Below are 16,684 nucleotides of genomic sequence, written 5' to 3' on the forward strand. Positions count from 1 at the left end.
ACTAAAGGAGAGAGGGGCAGCAAAGGACAGTGGAACGAAACAGCAGCAGAAAGCCCAGAAAGAAAGGAAAAGGGTACAGGGCTGAGGAGGAGCAAAAGCGTGTGGCTCTCTACTGCCTGGTCGTATACTCGGGAGGGTTATTTACGCCATAGCCCCAGCCCCATGCCCCATTGGGCCCTATCTGCCACCTGATTCTCTTCCTGCAGATTCTTTTTCATTCCCTCTCCAAGGAAGAGACCCCAGGGGAAGGCTCTACCGAAATCCACAGTGTGGCATGTCTCAGGGGACCGCTCCTCCTCCCCTAGGCCCAGCCTCCTGCAGTGATGGCAAAAAAACAAGCTCCTTGCCTTCAGAGTCCGTCCAGCTAAATCCCTTCCTTGGGCACCTGCTTCTTTTAGTAAGATGTCACTTCTCTGTGGCACCAACCAGAGGATCTTTTGCGTCAAGGGAATTCTCTTCCATCATGAACACTTACTAGGCCGTCCTTAGAAAAAAGCTGAATTTGACCAAAAACAATCATTCTTGGAGACAAGAACCACAATAAATCACCCTTCCAGGGCAGGGAGTTAAAGAGGGTCTTTTCTTTCTCTTATGTCAGTTTAGCAAACACATTATTACATGTGTTGGTAGATGCTAGAAAATCTTTGACAACTTTTAAGGAAAAAGTACTTCTGTATCTCTTCTAAATATTAGGTTGGTGGAAAAGGAATTGCAGATTCAGACTGTGAATTTTAAATCATTATAACCAGGCTCGAACACATCTTTATTAATCAAAATAGGAACCATTACAATCAATACATTTTTGCCAGTGAGAAATAAGTTTATTTCTGCAGCATACAAATCCATGCTTCAGGATTCATTGACCTTTTAGAAAGCATTTTCTGCATCTTGCTGGTTGTGGAAGCATTTTCCCTGCAAAAAGTTGTCAAGATGTTTGAAGATTGGTAGTTGATTGGTGAGAGGTCAGGTGAATATGGCAGATGAGGCAAAACTTTGTAGCCCAATTCGTTCAACTTTTGAAGCATTGGTTGTGCGACGTGCGGTCGGGCGTTGTTGTGGAGAAGAATTGGACCCTTTCTCTTGACCAATGCCGACTGCAGGCATTGGAGTTTTTGGTGCATCTCATCGATTCGCTGAGCATACTTCTCAGATGTAATGGTTTCACCAGGATTCAGAAAGCTGTAGTGAATCTGACCCGCAGTGGACCACCAAACAGTGACCATGACATTGTTTGGTGCAAGTTTGACTTTGGGAAGTGCTTTGGAGCTTCTTCTCAGTCCAACCACTGAGCTGGTGGTTGCCATTTGTCATATAGAATCTACTTTTCATCACACGTCACAATCCGATTAAGAAATGGTTCATTGTTGTTGTGTAGAATAAGAGGGGACAACACTTTAAAAATGTTTTTTTTTTTTACTTTCGGTCAGCTTATGAGGCACCCACTTACTGAGCTTTTTCATCTTTCCAGTTTATTTCAAATGCCAAACAACCGTAGAATGGTTGACGAGTTCTACAGCAACTTCTCGTGTAGTTTTAGAGGATCAGCTTCAAGGATTGCGCTCGGTTGTTGTCAACTTCCAATGGCCGGCCACTATGCTCCTCATCTTCAAGCCTCTCATCTTCTTTGCTAAACTTCTTGAACCATAACTGCCCTGTACTTTCCTTAGCAGTTCCTGGGCCAAATGCGTTGCTGATGTTGCAGGTTGTCTCCGCTGCTTTATGAACTCAAATAAGAAAATCACTCGAATTTGCTTTTTGCCTAACATCTCCATAGTCTAAAATAAGTATAAACAGCAAGTAAAAAGTCATTAGCAAAAAAAATAAAGCAAGAAATGCACATTAAAATATGTATAACATAACCACATTTAAGAATGTATGCCAATATCAAATGGCAAATTTTAACGATGTAAAACTGCAATTACTTTTGTACCACCCTAATATTTCAATTAATAAATGGCACACTTTCAAATATTTATAGCTACAACATTTTAATCCAGTTGCTTTTTTATAGGAATCAGGGGAAAAAAAACATTTTGACCGGTCCACTCGATGTGTAGCTGTTAAACATTAATAAAGGCAGGGGAGTTCTGCGTAAGAATGGACTTAGAAACCAGCGGAATAGGGTTGAGATCCCAGAAGTAGAGCCTCACGCTTATGGTCAATTGGTTGTCAACAGAGGGGTCAAGGCTATTCAGTGGCTAAAGAATAGTCTTTCCAACAGAGGGTGCTGAGACAATTGGATGTCCACAAGCAAAAGAATGAAGTTGAACCCCTACCTCCCACTATATACAAATATTAACTTGTGGATCACAGCCCTAACTCTAAGAGTGAAGACCGTAAAACTCAGAGGAGAAAACGCAGGAGTAAATCTTTGTGATTGATAAGTTGGACTTCATCAAAATTAAAAATGTTTGTATTTCAAAGGACACTGTCAAGAAAGTAAAAAGACAACCCACAGAACAGGAGGAAATATTTGCAAAACATCTAGTAAGACTTGTGTTTAGAATATGTAAGTAAATCATACAACTTAAGAAGAAAAAAACCATTTTTTTAAACATACAAAGAATCTGATTAGACATTTCTCCAAAAACTTACAAAAAGCCAATAAGCATATGAAAAGACACTGAAGGTCAAGCAGGGCACATCAGAACCACAGTGAGATACCACTGCCACACCCACTGGGTGGCTTAGGCAATAGAGCTCTCTTGAGACTAGAAAGTTGAGGACTCATTCATTGCTGGTGGGAGTGCAGAGTGGTGTAGCCGCTTTGCAAAAACGTTTAGCAATCCTTCAAAATGTGAAATACGGAGTTTTACCTTATGACCAGCAATTCCACTCCTAGGTGGAGAAATAAAAATCTTTGTGTACGTGGAAACTTGCACATAAATGTTCATATTGACATTATCATAATAGCCAAAAAGTAACAGCCTAAAATGTCTCTCAACTGATAAGTGGAGGAATAAAGTGACATACAGCCATACAATTGATACATGACGCTAAGCAAAAGAAGCAACTCACAGAAAGATCACATTGAATGATCCATTTAGATGAGATGTCTAGAATGGGTATCTTTCGGGGTGATAAAAATACTCTGAAATATTTACTCTGTAAATATACCAAAATCCATTGAGTTGGACACTAAATGGTGAGCTTTTTGGTGTGTAAATTGCATTTCAATAAAGCTGTTTGAAAAGAGGCATGTTCTGTACAAGAAGGAACTGCAGCTCAAGCCTTCCATTTTAGAGCCTAGCAGTGTGCTGCCAGCTAAGAGATGTGATATTTATCTGCCCTCTGCAGAAGCTCATGACCATCAGGAGATATAAAATAAAAACCCCAGAGTGCTCTTCTGTGAGCTGGAAAGCCCTCTTCTGAAAGCCCCAGGAGAGATTTCATAAGAGGCAGGGGCAGGTTTCCTGAGAAAGGGGCAATAGTGGGCTCACTTCCTTCCATTCTCTGTGTTTAGGAAATGCCCACCCAGCGCTAGAAGGCAGGGGCCAGGTCTACCTCAGCACAGTGCCCAGTCCTTGCAGCATGACATGAAGGAAATAAAACTTTAGACTGGTTTTGAAACCAGTTTTTGAAACTATTACATATATTTTTTAAACCCCAGCCTTTTTAAATACATATAGTAGAAAATGGCCAACTTTATTACCTACTACACTTTCCATTGTAATAAAAGTAATTTGGTTTTGTAATGAAAAATGAGAGCATGGGCTTGTACTTCTTTTCTCTCCTTACTGTACCAGTTACTCTGTTTTCAGAGATTTGGGGGTGGTGAGCCTCGCCCTAGAATTAATAGTAAGAACAATTTTTTCAAAAGAGGTACTTTTTAAGAATAAGGTGTATTGAACAGATCAGACAATGGGAGGTTCTAACCAGGTGTGGTGGTTTCCAGCTGTGGAGGACACGGCTGGCGGGTATGTGTCCTGCTCCCGTCCATTTCTGTTTAGGTGACTTTTTGGGGGAGGTGAGTAGGGGTGGGTGTCATAAAGAGTTCTTATAATTATAAGTTCTATAGGTTAATCCTTTAAATGTTACATATGTTGCAAATATTTTCTTAGCCTTTGGCTTGTATTTTTGTTTTGTTTAGTGTAGCTTTATTATACAACCGTTTATCATTATCTGTAGCAAAACTTACTAAGGTTTATGGCTTCCACCTTCCTGTTTTAGAGGACATTCCCCCTTTCCCTAGTGATAAAACGTATTTTCCCACAAATACTTCTTCTTCTTTTATAATTTTACTTTTTACTTTTGGATATTTCTGGCTCTAGTCCAGGGTTTCTCACTCTCCGCCCTGTTGCCCTTTGGGGCTGGCTCGTTCTCTGTGGTGGGACCGTCCTGTGCAGTGGAGGGGGGCCTCTGCCCACTGGCTGCCAGGAGCACCCTCCCTCTCCAGTCGGGAGAGCCAGAAATGTCTCGAGACATTTCCACAAGTTCCCAGGGCAGGCGTGGTGGTGCAGAATCGCCCAGCGTTGAGGGCTAGGTGCTCAGTTAGCCTCCAGACCCCGCGAAGGCAGCCACGGCAGCATCGCCGTTCAGAGGCAGGGGAGACTCCTCTTCCCATCCTGAGGTTTCTTCTTTCTTCTTCTTTCTTCTTGTCCCCACTCTGGCTACAGATCTCATTAAATTCATTCCAAAATTTCACCGCTGGGTACTCGCTGGGTGCCAGGCACTGGCTGGGTGCTGGGACATAGCAATGAATAAGACCAAGCATTGCATATAGACAAAGCAACGAAGAGGGGGCTTTCAGATAGCAAGCAGTGGACAGGGCAGACAGAGGAAGGGGGATGGAAGGGGAGAGGAGCCACCCGCGTTAGGCCGTCCCTCCCAGAAGCCCCTCTGAGGAGGGGGCCCGCACTCTGGCAGGATCAGCATGTGATGTGAGCGTGTGTGCAGGTGGTCTAGACCCTGCCCTCAGGCCTGTTCTGCCAGAGTGTGCTGGGGTCCCCCAGACTCCCCTCACAGTTGAGATTCATTGGGAGGACTCTCGGGACTCAGCATGTAGCTGGGCTCACGGCTAAGATTTATCTCAGTGACATGTTAAGACCAAAGGGAAAAAGGCACTGGTGGAGCCTGGAGGAATCCATGTGCCAGCTTCCTTCTGTTCTCCCTCCTGGGACGGGTCACCCAAGCTGCTCTCTCCCCTGCAGCAAAAAGTCAGCAACTACGTGTGATGCCCAGGGAAGCTCATTAGACCGCACCCTGGGGTTTTACTGGGCACCCTCTGCCCAATACACACCAGAATTCCAGGCTCTGGGAAGGAAAGCTGGTGTTGCATCTAAACCACATTGTTTGTGCAGACAGTCTAGGCACAGCATGCCTCTGGGTGATTAGGGAATGGTAGGAACATTCCCAAAATCCGCATCCTCAGGCGCCAGCCAAGGGCCAACCTTGCCAGCAGACCCTTTTAAAGGTAGCTCTCTTGGGCTTGCTGTGCTTGCTCTTCTCTGTGCACAGGGACTTCCAAAGCCAGGGCTTTGACATGGAAGCTGGGTCAAGCAGGAGGCAAGATTGGAGACGAGCATGACTTTACCAGGGGCTTGAGTGCAGCAGTCAGGCCAGGGGAGGGTCTGGGGTGGCTGCCACTCCACAGGTGACTGTCTTCTGCCTGCCCTCTCCAGTGTGGGGCTGCCTTCCAGGAAGACGATGTCATCGTGCTCAATGGCACCAAGGAGGACGTGGAGATGCTGAAGAAAAGGATGGAAGAAAGAAGGTTGAGAGTGAAGCTGGGAAAGGTAAGGAGCATCTTTGCTTGTGTCCCCACATTCCTAGAGTCTAGGGCCAGGGTGTGACTGCCAGCTGCTTAGGAGCTTGCAGGGATCAAGGCAGCTTTTCACAACCGGGAAGGCCCTGGGGATAGAAGGACCCCAGCCCTGACTTGTCCGCACCCTTGCTTCCTTGGGCATGGTGGTCCGCCTCATCCAGACCAGGCTTCACTGGCAGCAGCATGGGGAGAGCACCAGCAGTGTCTGGGTGCCAGGTGGTCAGGCAGGCCAAGAAGATCATGCCTTGGGATGTGCTGGTACCTGGGTGAGCCCATGATTGCTGTCACCAGCCTTGATCTTAGGAAGGAGTTACACTCGGTGTTCATAACTTGGAAAACAAAGGAAAGTCACCCTCTTCCCGTCACCACTGGAAGAGACCAGGTGGCCCAGATTGTCTTGTCCATGGGGGTCTTGGCTCCAGCAGGGCCGGGGTGGGCCCTGGGAGTCTGCCTTCCTCGCGCCTCCCGGGGCTGCCTCCTGGAGGCCCACGCCTGTGGGGAGGAATCGGCGCCCTTGCTTCCCCAGCCCCTCCCTCAGGGGGAGTCTGGCCTTGGTGAGGGGCGCTTGGGCGCTTAGGGGAGAGGCTGTGCTAATGGAGGCTGAGGCAGCAGCTCCCTGAGAATGAAGCCTCTGGGGAGACGTGCAGCTGTTGAGGCTTCACTTTGTGGTGGTTGGTTTGGAAATTGCATAAGGTATGATGCAGGATCAAAACATTTATTAGTGGGAAACGGACTTGGCCCAGTGGATAGGGCATCCGTCTACCACATGGGAGGTCCACGGTTCAAACCCCGGGCCTCCTTGACCCGTGTGGAGCTGGCCCATGCGCAGTGCTGATGCGCGCAAGGAGTGCCGCGCCACGCAGGGGTGTCCCCCGCGTAGGGGAGCCCCAAGCGCAAGGAGTGCACCCCATAAGGGGAGCCGCCCAGCTCGAAAGAAAAGTGCAGCCTGCCCAGGAATGGCGCCGCCCACACTTCCCATGCCGCTGACAACAACAGAAGCGGACAAACTAACAAGAGGCAGCTAATAGACACAGAGAACAGACAACCGGGGTGGGGGGGGAATTAAATAAATAAATAAATCTTTTTAAAAAAACAAATTTATTAGCTGAGAAGTCATTCAGCATGCCATCAATCCCGGATCCAGCAGTAAACTCTGTTATTTGGTAAGTGTTTACGGGTTTTCCTGCGCCATCAGAGAGGGCGCCACACGGCTATCCTGGGTGCCTATCATAACTTAAAGGGAAACTCTAACAGTGTCCAGAGCCCTGACATCACCTGCAGGTGATGGAGGCTGTGCTCAGATTGCTTGCATCAGGAACCCACTTCCAAATGGAACAGAATATCTGTTGTATTAGTCAGCCAAAGGGGTGTTGATACCAAGTACCAGAAGTCCGTTGACTTTTATAAAAGGTATTTATTTGGGTTAGAAGTTTCCAGTTACCAGGCTCTCAAGAGTCCAACTCAAGGTACCATAAAAGGTATGTTCTCATCCAAAGTCTGTTGCCATGTGTTGACACAAGATGGCGGGTAATCTCTGCGAGAGTTTAGCCTCCCTTCCTCGTAAGGCTCTGTGGGCCCAGCTTCTTCCAATCTGGGCTGTAGATTGGCATAAGGCTCATCTCTCAGCATTTCTCACTCTCTTCTCTTCAACTGCAAACTGTCAGGCTTGTCTCTCTTCTCAGGGCCTCTGCCATGTCTGTGGAGCTATCTTTCTTCCTCTCTGGTCTTCTTCTCTGTGTGTCTGTCTCCATGTGAGTGTCTGTTTTATCAGCCCACTAAGGGGACTGGGACTTAATGCTGGGTCACACTCTAATGACATGGTTGAATCAAAGCCTCAATCTTAACATCATTTAATCAGACATCTCAGCTGAATCAAATACAAAGGAACAGAACAGTTTACAAACATAATCTTTATCTTTTTTTGGAATTCATAAATATCAAACACATCTATCAAAGGAAAAGTCATGGCATCTACATCAAAGGCTCAGTCCTTTGTCACATTGAAAACCAGCTGTTATCAGTGTCACATCCTCTAGGAACACCAGGCAGCAGACTGCTGAAGTTTGCTGCTGTCACCGGAGTGCCTCGTAAGCCAGGTGCTTTACTTCTGGAACCTCTGCCAGCTGGGAGCCTCATCTGCTGTGTGAGTGATCCCAGCTGACCACCAGCCTCCTGCTGACCGCTGCACCACGTGACACAGACTCTCCCCTGTGCCACATGGACACAGCCGTCCAGTGCCACCGCAAGGGAGCACACTGAGCAGGTGATGTGGGGGCTGGGCTGGAGAGTTCTGCGCAGGAGTGGCACCCAGTCTGTGAGCACCCATGGGAGTCACCTGAGCTCTCCTTCCAGAGATCCTGAGGGACTGAAAAGTAAGAGCAGGTGCCGGCCAAGGAGGAAGTTTAGAGGGTAGACTGCCCAGCTCCTGACTGCACTGCTCCCCGTCCCGAGGTGACAGCTGTGCCTGGTCAGCTGCTCCCAGCTGAAGACGAGGCGTGACCTCCACTCCTCAGCTCGGGCCACTGAGTGGGCAGGAGCAGCCGCCGAGTGGCCCAGCTGCTCCTCCAGACTCGGAAACAGCATGGAAATATGGTTGACAAGAAATAAACGTCAGTTTCTATTAAAAAATAACAATTCTTTTAAGTATTTATGGCTAATAGCTATTTCATGTAGGTCTTTTCATTCTTTTAAAAAGAAAGTCAGACTTGGGGTAAACTTGAGAGAAAAGTTTTCATGAACAGAACTAAGGCAAAAGAATGCTTGGGAAAAAATGTGAGAAGAATACTCTGCTTTACACAGGCATGTGTTCAACAGTGTCAAGGTGAGAGTCTTATAGTTAAGTTTTTCAAAGGGCTTTTTAAAAAAATCATTGTTGGGAAACGGGCAACACCATTCCTCCTTAGAACGATATATGAGACCTACAGTCACGATGTTTCAAAAGCGGATGCTTGGGAAACGGACTTGGCCCAGTGGTTAGGGCGTCCATCTACCACATGGGAGGTTCGCGGTTCAGATCCCGGGCCTCCTTGACCCGTGTGGAGCTGGCCCACGCGCAGTGCTGATGCACGCAAGGAGTGCCCTGCCACGCAGGGGTGTCCCCCACATAGGGGATCCCCACGCGCAAGGAGTACACCCCGTAAGGAGAGCCGCCCAGCGCGAAAGAAAGTGCAGCCTGCCCAGGAATGGTGCCACCCATACTTCCTGTGCCGTGCCGCTAACGACAACAGAAGCGGACAAAGAAACAAGAGGCAGCAAATAGACATAAAGAACAGACAACCGGGGCGGGGAGGGGGGGATTAAAATAAATAAATAAATCTTTAAAAAAAAAAAAAAAGCGGATGCTTGAGAACACGACAGCAGTCATCGTCCTGCTTGCATCCAGGATTCTCAGAGCCAAGTCCAAGTGCATTTTCTCCCTTTCTCATTATACATAGGTAGAATGCTTGTTTGTGGTTCTGTAGTTAAGGACATTTAAAGAGCCTGTCAATCCTCTGTGTACTGAGTTAAGGTTAAAAAGCAAATACGTGTGAGTGAGTTCGTTGTAAGTTGGATTTCTAAATTACTGTAGTTTTATAAAAGAAAAACAAAAGAAAAAAAGTTTGAGGTATTTTTGACAAAGAATGTTTTGTTCAAAGGACTCTGCTCTTCATTGCTGCCATTGATCAAACTCAGTCTCTAAAAAATACAAAAGGGCAAAATTATACTTAATGGAAACCGCTGATTTTCATGTAGTCTTTAAACCATTCTCTTGCTCTTTTTTTCGCTAAATTTCCTCCCCTGCCCCAGGCTTCCTGCCAAGTTGTGCAAAGCCCGGTGGAAATTACATACCCCTCTCTGTGCAAAATATTCATCGGAGCTCCTGGGAATGCCTCTTAGATACAGCTACCAGGATACCAAAATATTTCCCAAATATCCCTGCAGCAGGAAACAGGGCGTAGAATTTCCTCTCTGTATTGCTTATTCAGATTATTCCAGTAGTGAGTAGAGGGCTAAGAAATAAACAGTTGTCTCAGTTCTCCGAAAGACTGGCTATTACCCTCTGAAATTTAAATGCATACCTTGTGTGAAATGAAAAGGGTTTTATTTTTTGATATGCATTTTAAAGATCACATTGTTTGTATATATTCCAAGTTCAAGATCTTTGCCTGAGAAAGGGCCTTCTGAGTTAGACTGCGTATGTTTGCACCACCTTTTGGATTCTAAGGAAAATGGCATTTTAAAGTACATTCTCTGAATATAGTCCTCTTTGTCTTTTCTGTGATTGAATAAATTTGGGAATAGCTGTATAATTGTAGACCTTTTAAATTTTTGCTGATCAAAATAACTATTGTAAGTAACAGATTGCTAGTGCCTGAAATTTAAAAACTTAAAACAAGAATAATCCAGAGTGTATCAGAGCAGTTAGACAACATCAAAAAAGGAGTTCTTGGAATAGGTAAGATTCAGAATATTTATGCTGGCTGGATGATGTGTACCTATATGTAATTTATGGTATTATTCATTTAACTGCTCTTTTGTGGACAGTAGCCACCATTAACATTGACTGTTATCACTGAAATCTGTCATCTTCATTTAAAATATTTGAGACTGTGATTGGGGGGCATAAAAATAAAAAACTAAGCCAGATTTCTACCTATTGTGAGGCAAAAAGTGCATAGCTGGGAACACGTGCAAGCGATTAAGGCTTAGAATTAAAGGAAGGGGTGAGCAAATGTCTTCAGTGTACCGCCTCAGCCTGGCAAATAGGACTCGCAGGGTGGCAGGCAGCTAGATGGAGTGTGAGGTAGAGTGGAGGCTGCACACAGCCTCTGACTTCTCTCCCTTTCTACAGAAAATGAAGAAACCCAAAGCGGCAGAGTCTGTCTCCAAGCCTGATGCCAGTGAAGGTAAGATGCTACTAGGGACTGGATTGAGTAAACAGGACCATGTGGCTCCTTCCTAAGTTCACACCTTTGTTTTGGTTTTATTTTGCTGGCTGTTTCTTTTACAGAATCCCCGGGACCATCAAAAAGTAAGACAGGGAAGGCAGAAGAAACTGCTCCTGATTCTAAAGAGAAGAAAACCAGCACAGCTCACAAAAGTGCAGGTGGGGCCTGTTGAAACAAAAACAAGCTGTTTAGAAAGCTGGAAATCCGGATGGTTAGGGGTTTTATCGGAATGAGTGAAGGGGAAACTCAAGTTTGTCCAAAGTCCTCTGTCTAAATAGTATGTTGACCTCTCCTGAGGGTAGTAACTAAGAAAGGTGTAATATGCCTCAAGTCAGGAACCCTGTCAGGATTTCCAGCTCTGTCCCCAAATGCTAACTGACTCGTTCTCACCAGTGCCAGGCTAAAGAGGCCTCGACAGCTGGCCTCGAGCATCCCTTAGAGACCGTGGACCAGAGGAAGGCTGTTCCTAATTTCTTCAAGGGCAGCTCTCTCAGTGCACCCGCCTGGCTCTGGGAGCCCCTTCCCTCTGCCCGCCGATTGACCAGTTATCACAGACCCATTTCCAGAAGTCAGGGTGTTTCTTACTAGCTTTATTTCCACAAAAAGAAAAACCCAGTTTTGTTAGGGAAAAGAATACATCTAGTGATGTCGTGTAGTAGAGAGTGTCTGTGGCGGTGAAAAGAGCTGGGGGCTCTGGGTCCCAGCCGCTGCCCTGTACTTGGTGCATCCAACCTGCCTGGGTCAGGCAGCCCCTCGGCCCCTCAAAACTCCCCCTGTAAACGGGGCTAATTGGACCCACTCTGTGTGGGTTATAGAATTTAATCCCAGCATTTAGGAGGCACTAAGTAATTGTTAGCTAGTAAAGATACTAGTTATTTTAAATGATTTAAATCGGGTAACTTTGTCTCCTTTTTAGGAATTGGCAGTTGAGACATGCTATAGTTCAGTGTGTTTCCCAAGAAGGTCAGAAGAAAGTGCTGGGGATTCACAGATGAAATTTTTCCCCCCTTTTGAAAAAGTGATGTTTGGAATGGTCTTTTGTCCCAGTCTTAAAATTTTTGATTTTTCACTTTCCAGCAACTAATGGGAGCTCTTCTGGAAAAGCCGGGAAGCGGTCCATCGCTGAGAGCGAGGAGTCCGAAGCCTACAAGTCCCTTTTCACGACCCACAGCTCGGCCAAGCGCTCCAAGGAGGAGTCGGCCCACTGGGTCACCCACACATCGTACTGCTTTTGAGCGCAGCGGTGGCTGCAGCGCCTCCCCCGCCAGGCTCTTCTCCCTGTAGGCAGGTCTTTGTCCTCACTTGAGCGTGTGTAGCTCACCTGGCGGAGCTCCGTCTGCTCGGTGTTATAAAGTTGTCCTTCCAAAGTGGCGAGCCGGCTGTGATCACTCTTGCCCACGAGGGTCCGGGAGGGGACGTGGGAGTGTGGCTCGCAGAGGGACCGCGCTGGGCACCTGCCCACCTTTGACTTCCTCCCAGGCCTGCAGTTATGCTTGCTTCCGGCTGCCGCCGCACTTAGGCCTTTCCACGGCCAAGAAAGTAGTGTTGGCTGCACTTTTTATGCTTGAAATAATTACAAAACTCCAGATTCCATATAGGTGTGTGGTTGGCTCATTTTGGGTAAAATTGAATGGTTTTGCCACCAACAGTAAATAAAATAGTAGGACATGTGAAGCTGAGCTTTTAGAAAGGAAGAGTTTTGTGTGTGCGATGTCCAGTGGAGTCTTCAAGGACTCACTGCTCTGTTCTAGCCCCAGAAGGGGCAGGGGCCCTGTGTGTCTGGTAATTGCCTTCATCATTTTCAAGATAAAAGAGAGTTTTCATTGGGTGCCTAATGATGTGATACCTGTCACTAAATGCACATAAACATTCCCAAATCACAAAGGTCACGTGTTATTTTAAGAAATGCTTACTGAGCCTTTCTTTGGGGTTACCTTTGGTAAATCAAGTCCATTTGCACCTTATTGTGCCCCACACTGTAAGCACCACATTTTGCAGTACCCTTTGGGGTAGCTGACCTCAAATACGGGCTACATGCAAATGGGGGGTTGGGGGTGGGGAGGCACCTCCAAATGCCCTCAGGGCTTTCCCACCAGCATGTGTGGTGCAGGGCAGGAAACGGAAAACGTGATTTTAGGGGTCAGTCCTCAAACCGAAAGACAGGCCCTGCAGCCTGCAGCCTCTGCTCTCAAGACTCAAGTCTTGGGGCTCGTTTCCCCCCCAGCCCTCTGGACCCACACCCCTCCTGATCCTGCCCAGACCCTCCAGTGTGTAGAATGCTCTGCTCAGTGCAACCCGAAACATCCCCCTTGTTCCTAGAAGCCTGGCAGACCTTTGTCACTCCCCAGAGCGCAGACAAGTCAGGCCCGGGGGCCCATAGACCCTGGATTATTCCATACTCAGCTCAGGCCCTACGTCAGGCGACGGTGATGCTGATGACCCAGGGGAGTGAGTACAAGCCTTGGGTTCCCTTAACCAGAGTTAGTTTGTTTCATGTCATTTTTAAAAATGGATGATTTCACACATTCTGGCCAGTGAGTCCTAGTTGTATTCAGCGTCAGCCTCAGCCCTCACACAGGCTGTGGCCTTCCCTTGGGGTCTTCATATATACCTAGATGTCACCCCCTCCCCATTTCACCCAGCCAGCTCCTACTCACCCCTCAAACTCTGCTCACATGTCATTTTTCAAGAAAGCCTTCCTGGATACTCTAACTTAGATCAGTCTCTTTGTTATGTGTTCTTAACACTCTCTATTCTTCTCATAATTTTGTTAAATGGTACCCATAACACGGATTGAACACTCAGAAACCTACAGGGGCTGGGCAGCTAGGTGAGTCCATGTGAGGGTGAGGCAACAGGGAGGGGTGGGGACTGTGGAGAGAATGTACCCACCTCGTGGGCAGTCCTGACTCGGCTTCAGCACAGAGTAGCCTGTCCGATGTGGTCCAGAATTATTAGATCTTTCATGTTTTCCAAGAAAGCCAGAACTAGATTTTTAAAGTGACGCTCACCCCCTCCATCCCCCTAGATGTTGGCAAATTGAAATGCTGGCAAATAATTATTTTTAAAAATCAGTGTGGGCCAAACAAAGCACATCTGTGGCCCCTAGTTTGTAACCTCTGATTCCGTGTCTGCTTTTCCCAATTGACTGTCAGCTCCTCGGGGCACGTGCCATGTCCTCACTGCTCACCACAATGTCTGGATCAAGCAAATGAAAAAATAGGTGATGGCGTGTCCCAGTAGAGCACCAGGGCCAGAAAGAATGAACTGGAAAGGAGGTGGCACCCCAGCCTTGTTCGCATCCTCTCTCTCTTCCCTGCTGGAAATTCCTCATCTCCCTGTAAGTCCTGTCCCCGGGCTGGTGCTGTGGGCCTCACGACCTTTGACCCCGCAGGCCTCACAATGGTGGGAGCTGCTTCTGGCCGGGGGCCCTTGTGACATCACCAACAGCTCAGCACTAGGCCCCCAGCCTCCCGGTTGTGCAGGCACACAACCCACCATGAGCGACTTCTTCCCCCATCTCTACCCACCATGCGTACGCTGAAATGGTTCCTGTTCCTGCCTCTTTGCCTCTCCTGCGGCTGTGCTTTTATGTTTTCTTCTCTGAGAGAAAAACCTAAAGAGCCCCAGGGCAAGGTGCCCTGTGGAGGGCACTTTCGGATTAGGCAGAATCTACCAGAGCATGCCCAAGGCTGGCTTGGGAGCAAATGGCTCTGGCTGTTTTTTGTTATTGTGCTGTATGTGATACTGAAGTTTCGAGGAGATAATGAGAAGAGTAAGGTAAGAGGCCCCGTTCTTTATGCCACATGAATTCAGTGTCAGAAATTTCCAACTTGGAGAAACAGGTTTTCTAGACTGGGTAGGTAGGACTGCTCAATAGAACGAATTTGAACAAAGTACCTACTTCGAGGTCCTGACAAAGTTGGCAAGTTCGTTTCCTGACATGTCCTCAGTGAAGACAATGATCCCCAAATCCACAGAGGTTGACACTAAAAGGTGAAGACGACCTTCTGTTTATTGGGTGAATGAAACCTCAGCTCATTATTTCTTCTATTAAGTGAGTTTTTGCCAAATTGAGGATACAGTCAAGAGCTTGGTGAGAGTCAAAATGACTCCCAAACCAGGTTCGCTATACCCTGATTTTTAAAATTCCCCCAGCATTTGACAAGTTGCTGAACTAAATGCGAATGGAATCATTATCCCAAATAAAGGAAATATGAGAACTACAGTAAAGGGTTAGGGTAAAAAAAGTGACAACTGGTCCCTGAAGTGGCCAAACGGCCCTTTCAGTTAGGGAAGGGGAGAGAAGCGCGGCAGCCTTTTCTCCTGGACAGACCCCGCACCTCAGGGTGCGAGGGGGGCAAACTGTACAGGCAGGAGAGTAAAGCTGCTGGGCTTGGGGGACCGTGTGGTCTCGTGGCAGCGGCCCGGCTCGGCCTTTTTAGCACCAAGGACAGCAGTAGGGGACGCGCGGGTGGGCGTTCCAGGGCAGCTTTAGAACAGCAGGTGGGGGCTGAGCGGGCCGGGGTTTGCGGGTCTTGGATGAGAGCGGGGCTGGCTGCATCCTCTCCCAGGTGAGTCCAGCACTCAGGAAACTGTCGGAACTGGCCACGCCAGCGGTCGCATTTACCCCGGCGTCTCTCTTGGCAGGATCCGAATCCTACGGGCCTTCGTCGCTGTTCGTTCCGCGGTCAGCTAAAGAAAAACCAAAACACCTCCCCCGGCAAGGACTATGCCTACGCGTTCAACTCCTTAACCCAGCTCGAGATGGACCTTGTGAAATTCGTCTCTAAGGTGCGGCATCTTAAGGTTGCCATGGCAACTGGCAGTAGCCTCAAGCTTCAAAACACAGAGGTGCCCGCAGATCCACGCGATAATGTCACAATATATGAAATATGGGGAGAAGAGTCTGAGTGAGCGGATTTGTGTGTCGAAGTAGGAGAGAAAGTTGAGTGTTGGCAAACAGTATGCAAACTAATAAACTATTCTGAAGAAAACTCTCCTTTGAGCCCTTTTTTCGTTTTTTTCTTGTTTTAACTAGAAGACAATGTGAGAATGATGGCCGTAGCAGTTTTTATTTTGCTTTTGTGCTTCTCTCTTCCTCTCAAGCTTTTCAAGAACTGCATTGTAGCACCCAGTGTATATTCTTGACTGCAGTGCCATGGAAGCTTTGGGCAGCTGAGGATAAGATGCTGATAGCACTTTCAAACGCTGGCTTTGTTTCTTTATGGTGGCAGTTTGTGCAAAAGAAGAAAGTTTGTTTCTTTATGACCTATTACAAAAGACAACTTTATATGTCAAATTAGGAGGTGTCAAGTGGATTCTAAAATCATTTGATTATTTTATTCCTAGAAAAGTCCTTTTATTCATCCATCTTGTGGATGCTCTGCATTTCTCTGGTATAAATGCCCGGGAAGGTGGTTGCTGGGTCATATGATACACGTATGTTTTGGCCCACAGTCATCTTTTAAAAAACATTGAGCATTAGTGACCAATATTATAAGAGACTTCACATTATGTTGTAGTAAGAGACAGGCAGTGAGGCAGTAAGCTCCTTTAGTATGTGAATAATGTGAGAGGCACGGCTCCCAAACTCAAGCCCTCCAGAGCTTCCCCATGGCACTTAAGAACATAGCGCTCAGCTCCAGCCCACCCAGCCGTGTGGCTTCTGGTCCCCTCCCAGCGCTTGACTCTTTGTCTCCTCCCACCTGCACTAGATCGGCCCATTTCTGCCCCAGGGCCTTTGCACTTGGCCCCTCTGCGTGGGTTAAATCTTTTGGGGCCTGGTCTTGGCTCCGAGCCTGTCCTCGGCGAGGGTGGCCCTGACCTGCTAGGGGAGCCCTGCCCCCTGGCTCCCCACATCACCTGCCTCATCCTTTTCTTCATGGCACCTGGTGCTGTGTGACATGACACCCTCTGTTTCCCTGTTTATTGAGCGTCCCTTCTCCCCCGGGATGTAAGCTCCAGATCCCCAGTATCTGGGATAGAGCTT

The 16,684-nt window shown here is 47.4% G+C and overlaps 2 protein-coding genes across 2 annotated transcripts in view; both read left to right on the forward strand.

The window, feature by feature from the left end:
- The window catches only part of RTF2 (replication termination factor 2), a 66,364-nt gene extending 53,844 nt beyond the window's left edge, over window positions 1–12,520 (forward strand). The window contains exons 6-9 of the mRNA XM_058287256.2: window positions 5,622–5,735; window positions 10,596–10,650; window positions 10,755–10,850; window positions 11,770–12,520. Of these exons, the coding sequence (XP_058143239.1) occupies window positions 5,622–5,735; window positions 10,596–10,650; window positions 10,755–10,850; window positions 11,770–11,927 (423 nt within the window). The 3' untranslated portion in view covers window positions 11,928–12,520. The remainder of the gene's footprint in view (window positions 1–5,621; window positions 5,736–10,595; window positions 10,651–10,754; window positions 10,851–11,769) is intronic.
- Window positions 12,521–14,111: 1,591 nt separating this feature from the next.
- LOC101417945 (protein FAM209) lies at window positions 14,112–15,689 on the forward strand. The gene is made up of 2 exons (XM_004484619.5): window positions 14,112–14,472; window positions 15,343–15,689. The coding sequence occupies exons 1-2, from the start codon at window positions 14,224–14,226 to the stop codon at window positions 15,607–15,609; spliced, it is 516 nt and encodes a 171-aa protein (XP_004484676.1). The 5' UTR covers window positions 14,112–14,223; the 3' UTR covers window positions 15,610–15,689.
- The last annotated feature ends 995 nt before the right edge of the window (window positions 15,690–16,684 follow it).

Source organism: Dasypus novemcinctus, chromosome 24, assembly GCF_030445035.2.
Source record: "Dasypus novemcinctus isolate mDasNov1 chromosome 24, mDasNov1.1.hap2, whole genome shotgun sequence".
In the NCBI taxonomy this organism is placed as follows: domain Eukaryota; kingdom Metazoa; phylum Chordata; class Mammalia; order Cingulata; family Dasypodidae; genus Dasypus; species Dasypus novemcinctus.

Excerpts from the sequence above, each read along its gene's own strand:
- LOC101417945 (XM_004484619.5), top strand. The coding sequence starts at position 14,224 with ATGCGTACGCTGAAATGGTTCCTGTTCCTGCCTCTTTGCCTCTCCTGC. Across the intron at positions 14,473-15,342 it reads GAGATAATGAGAAGAGTAAG|GATCCGAATCCTACGGGCCT; the intron begins GTAAGAGGCCCC and ends CTCTCTTGGCAG.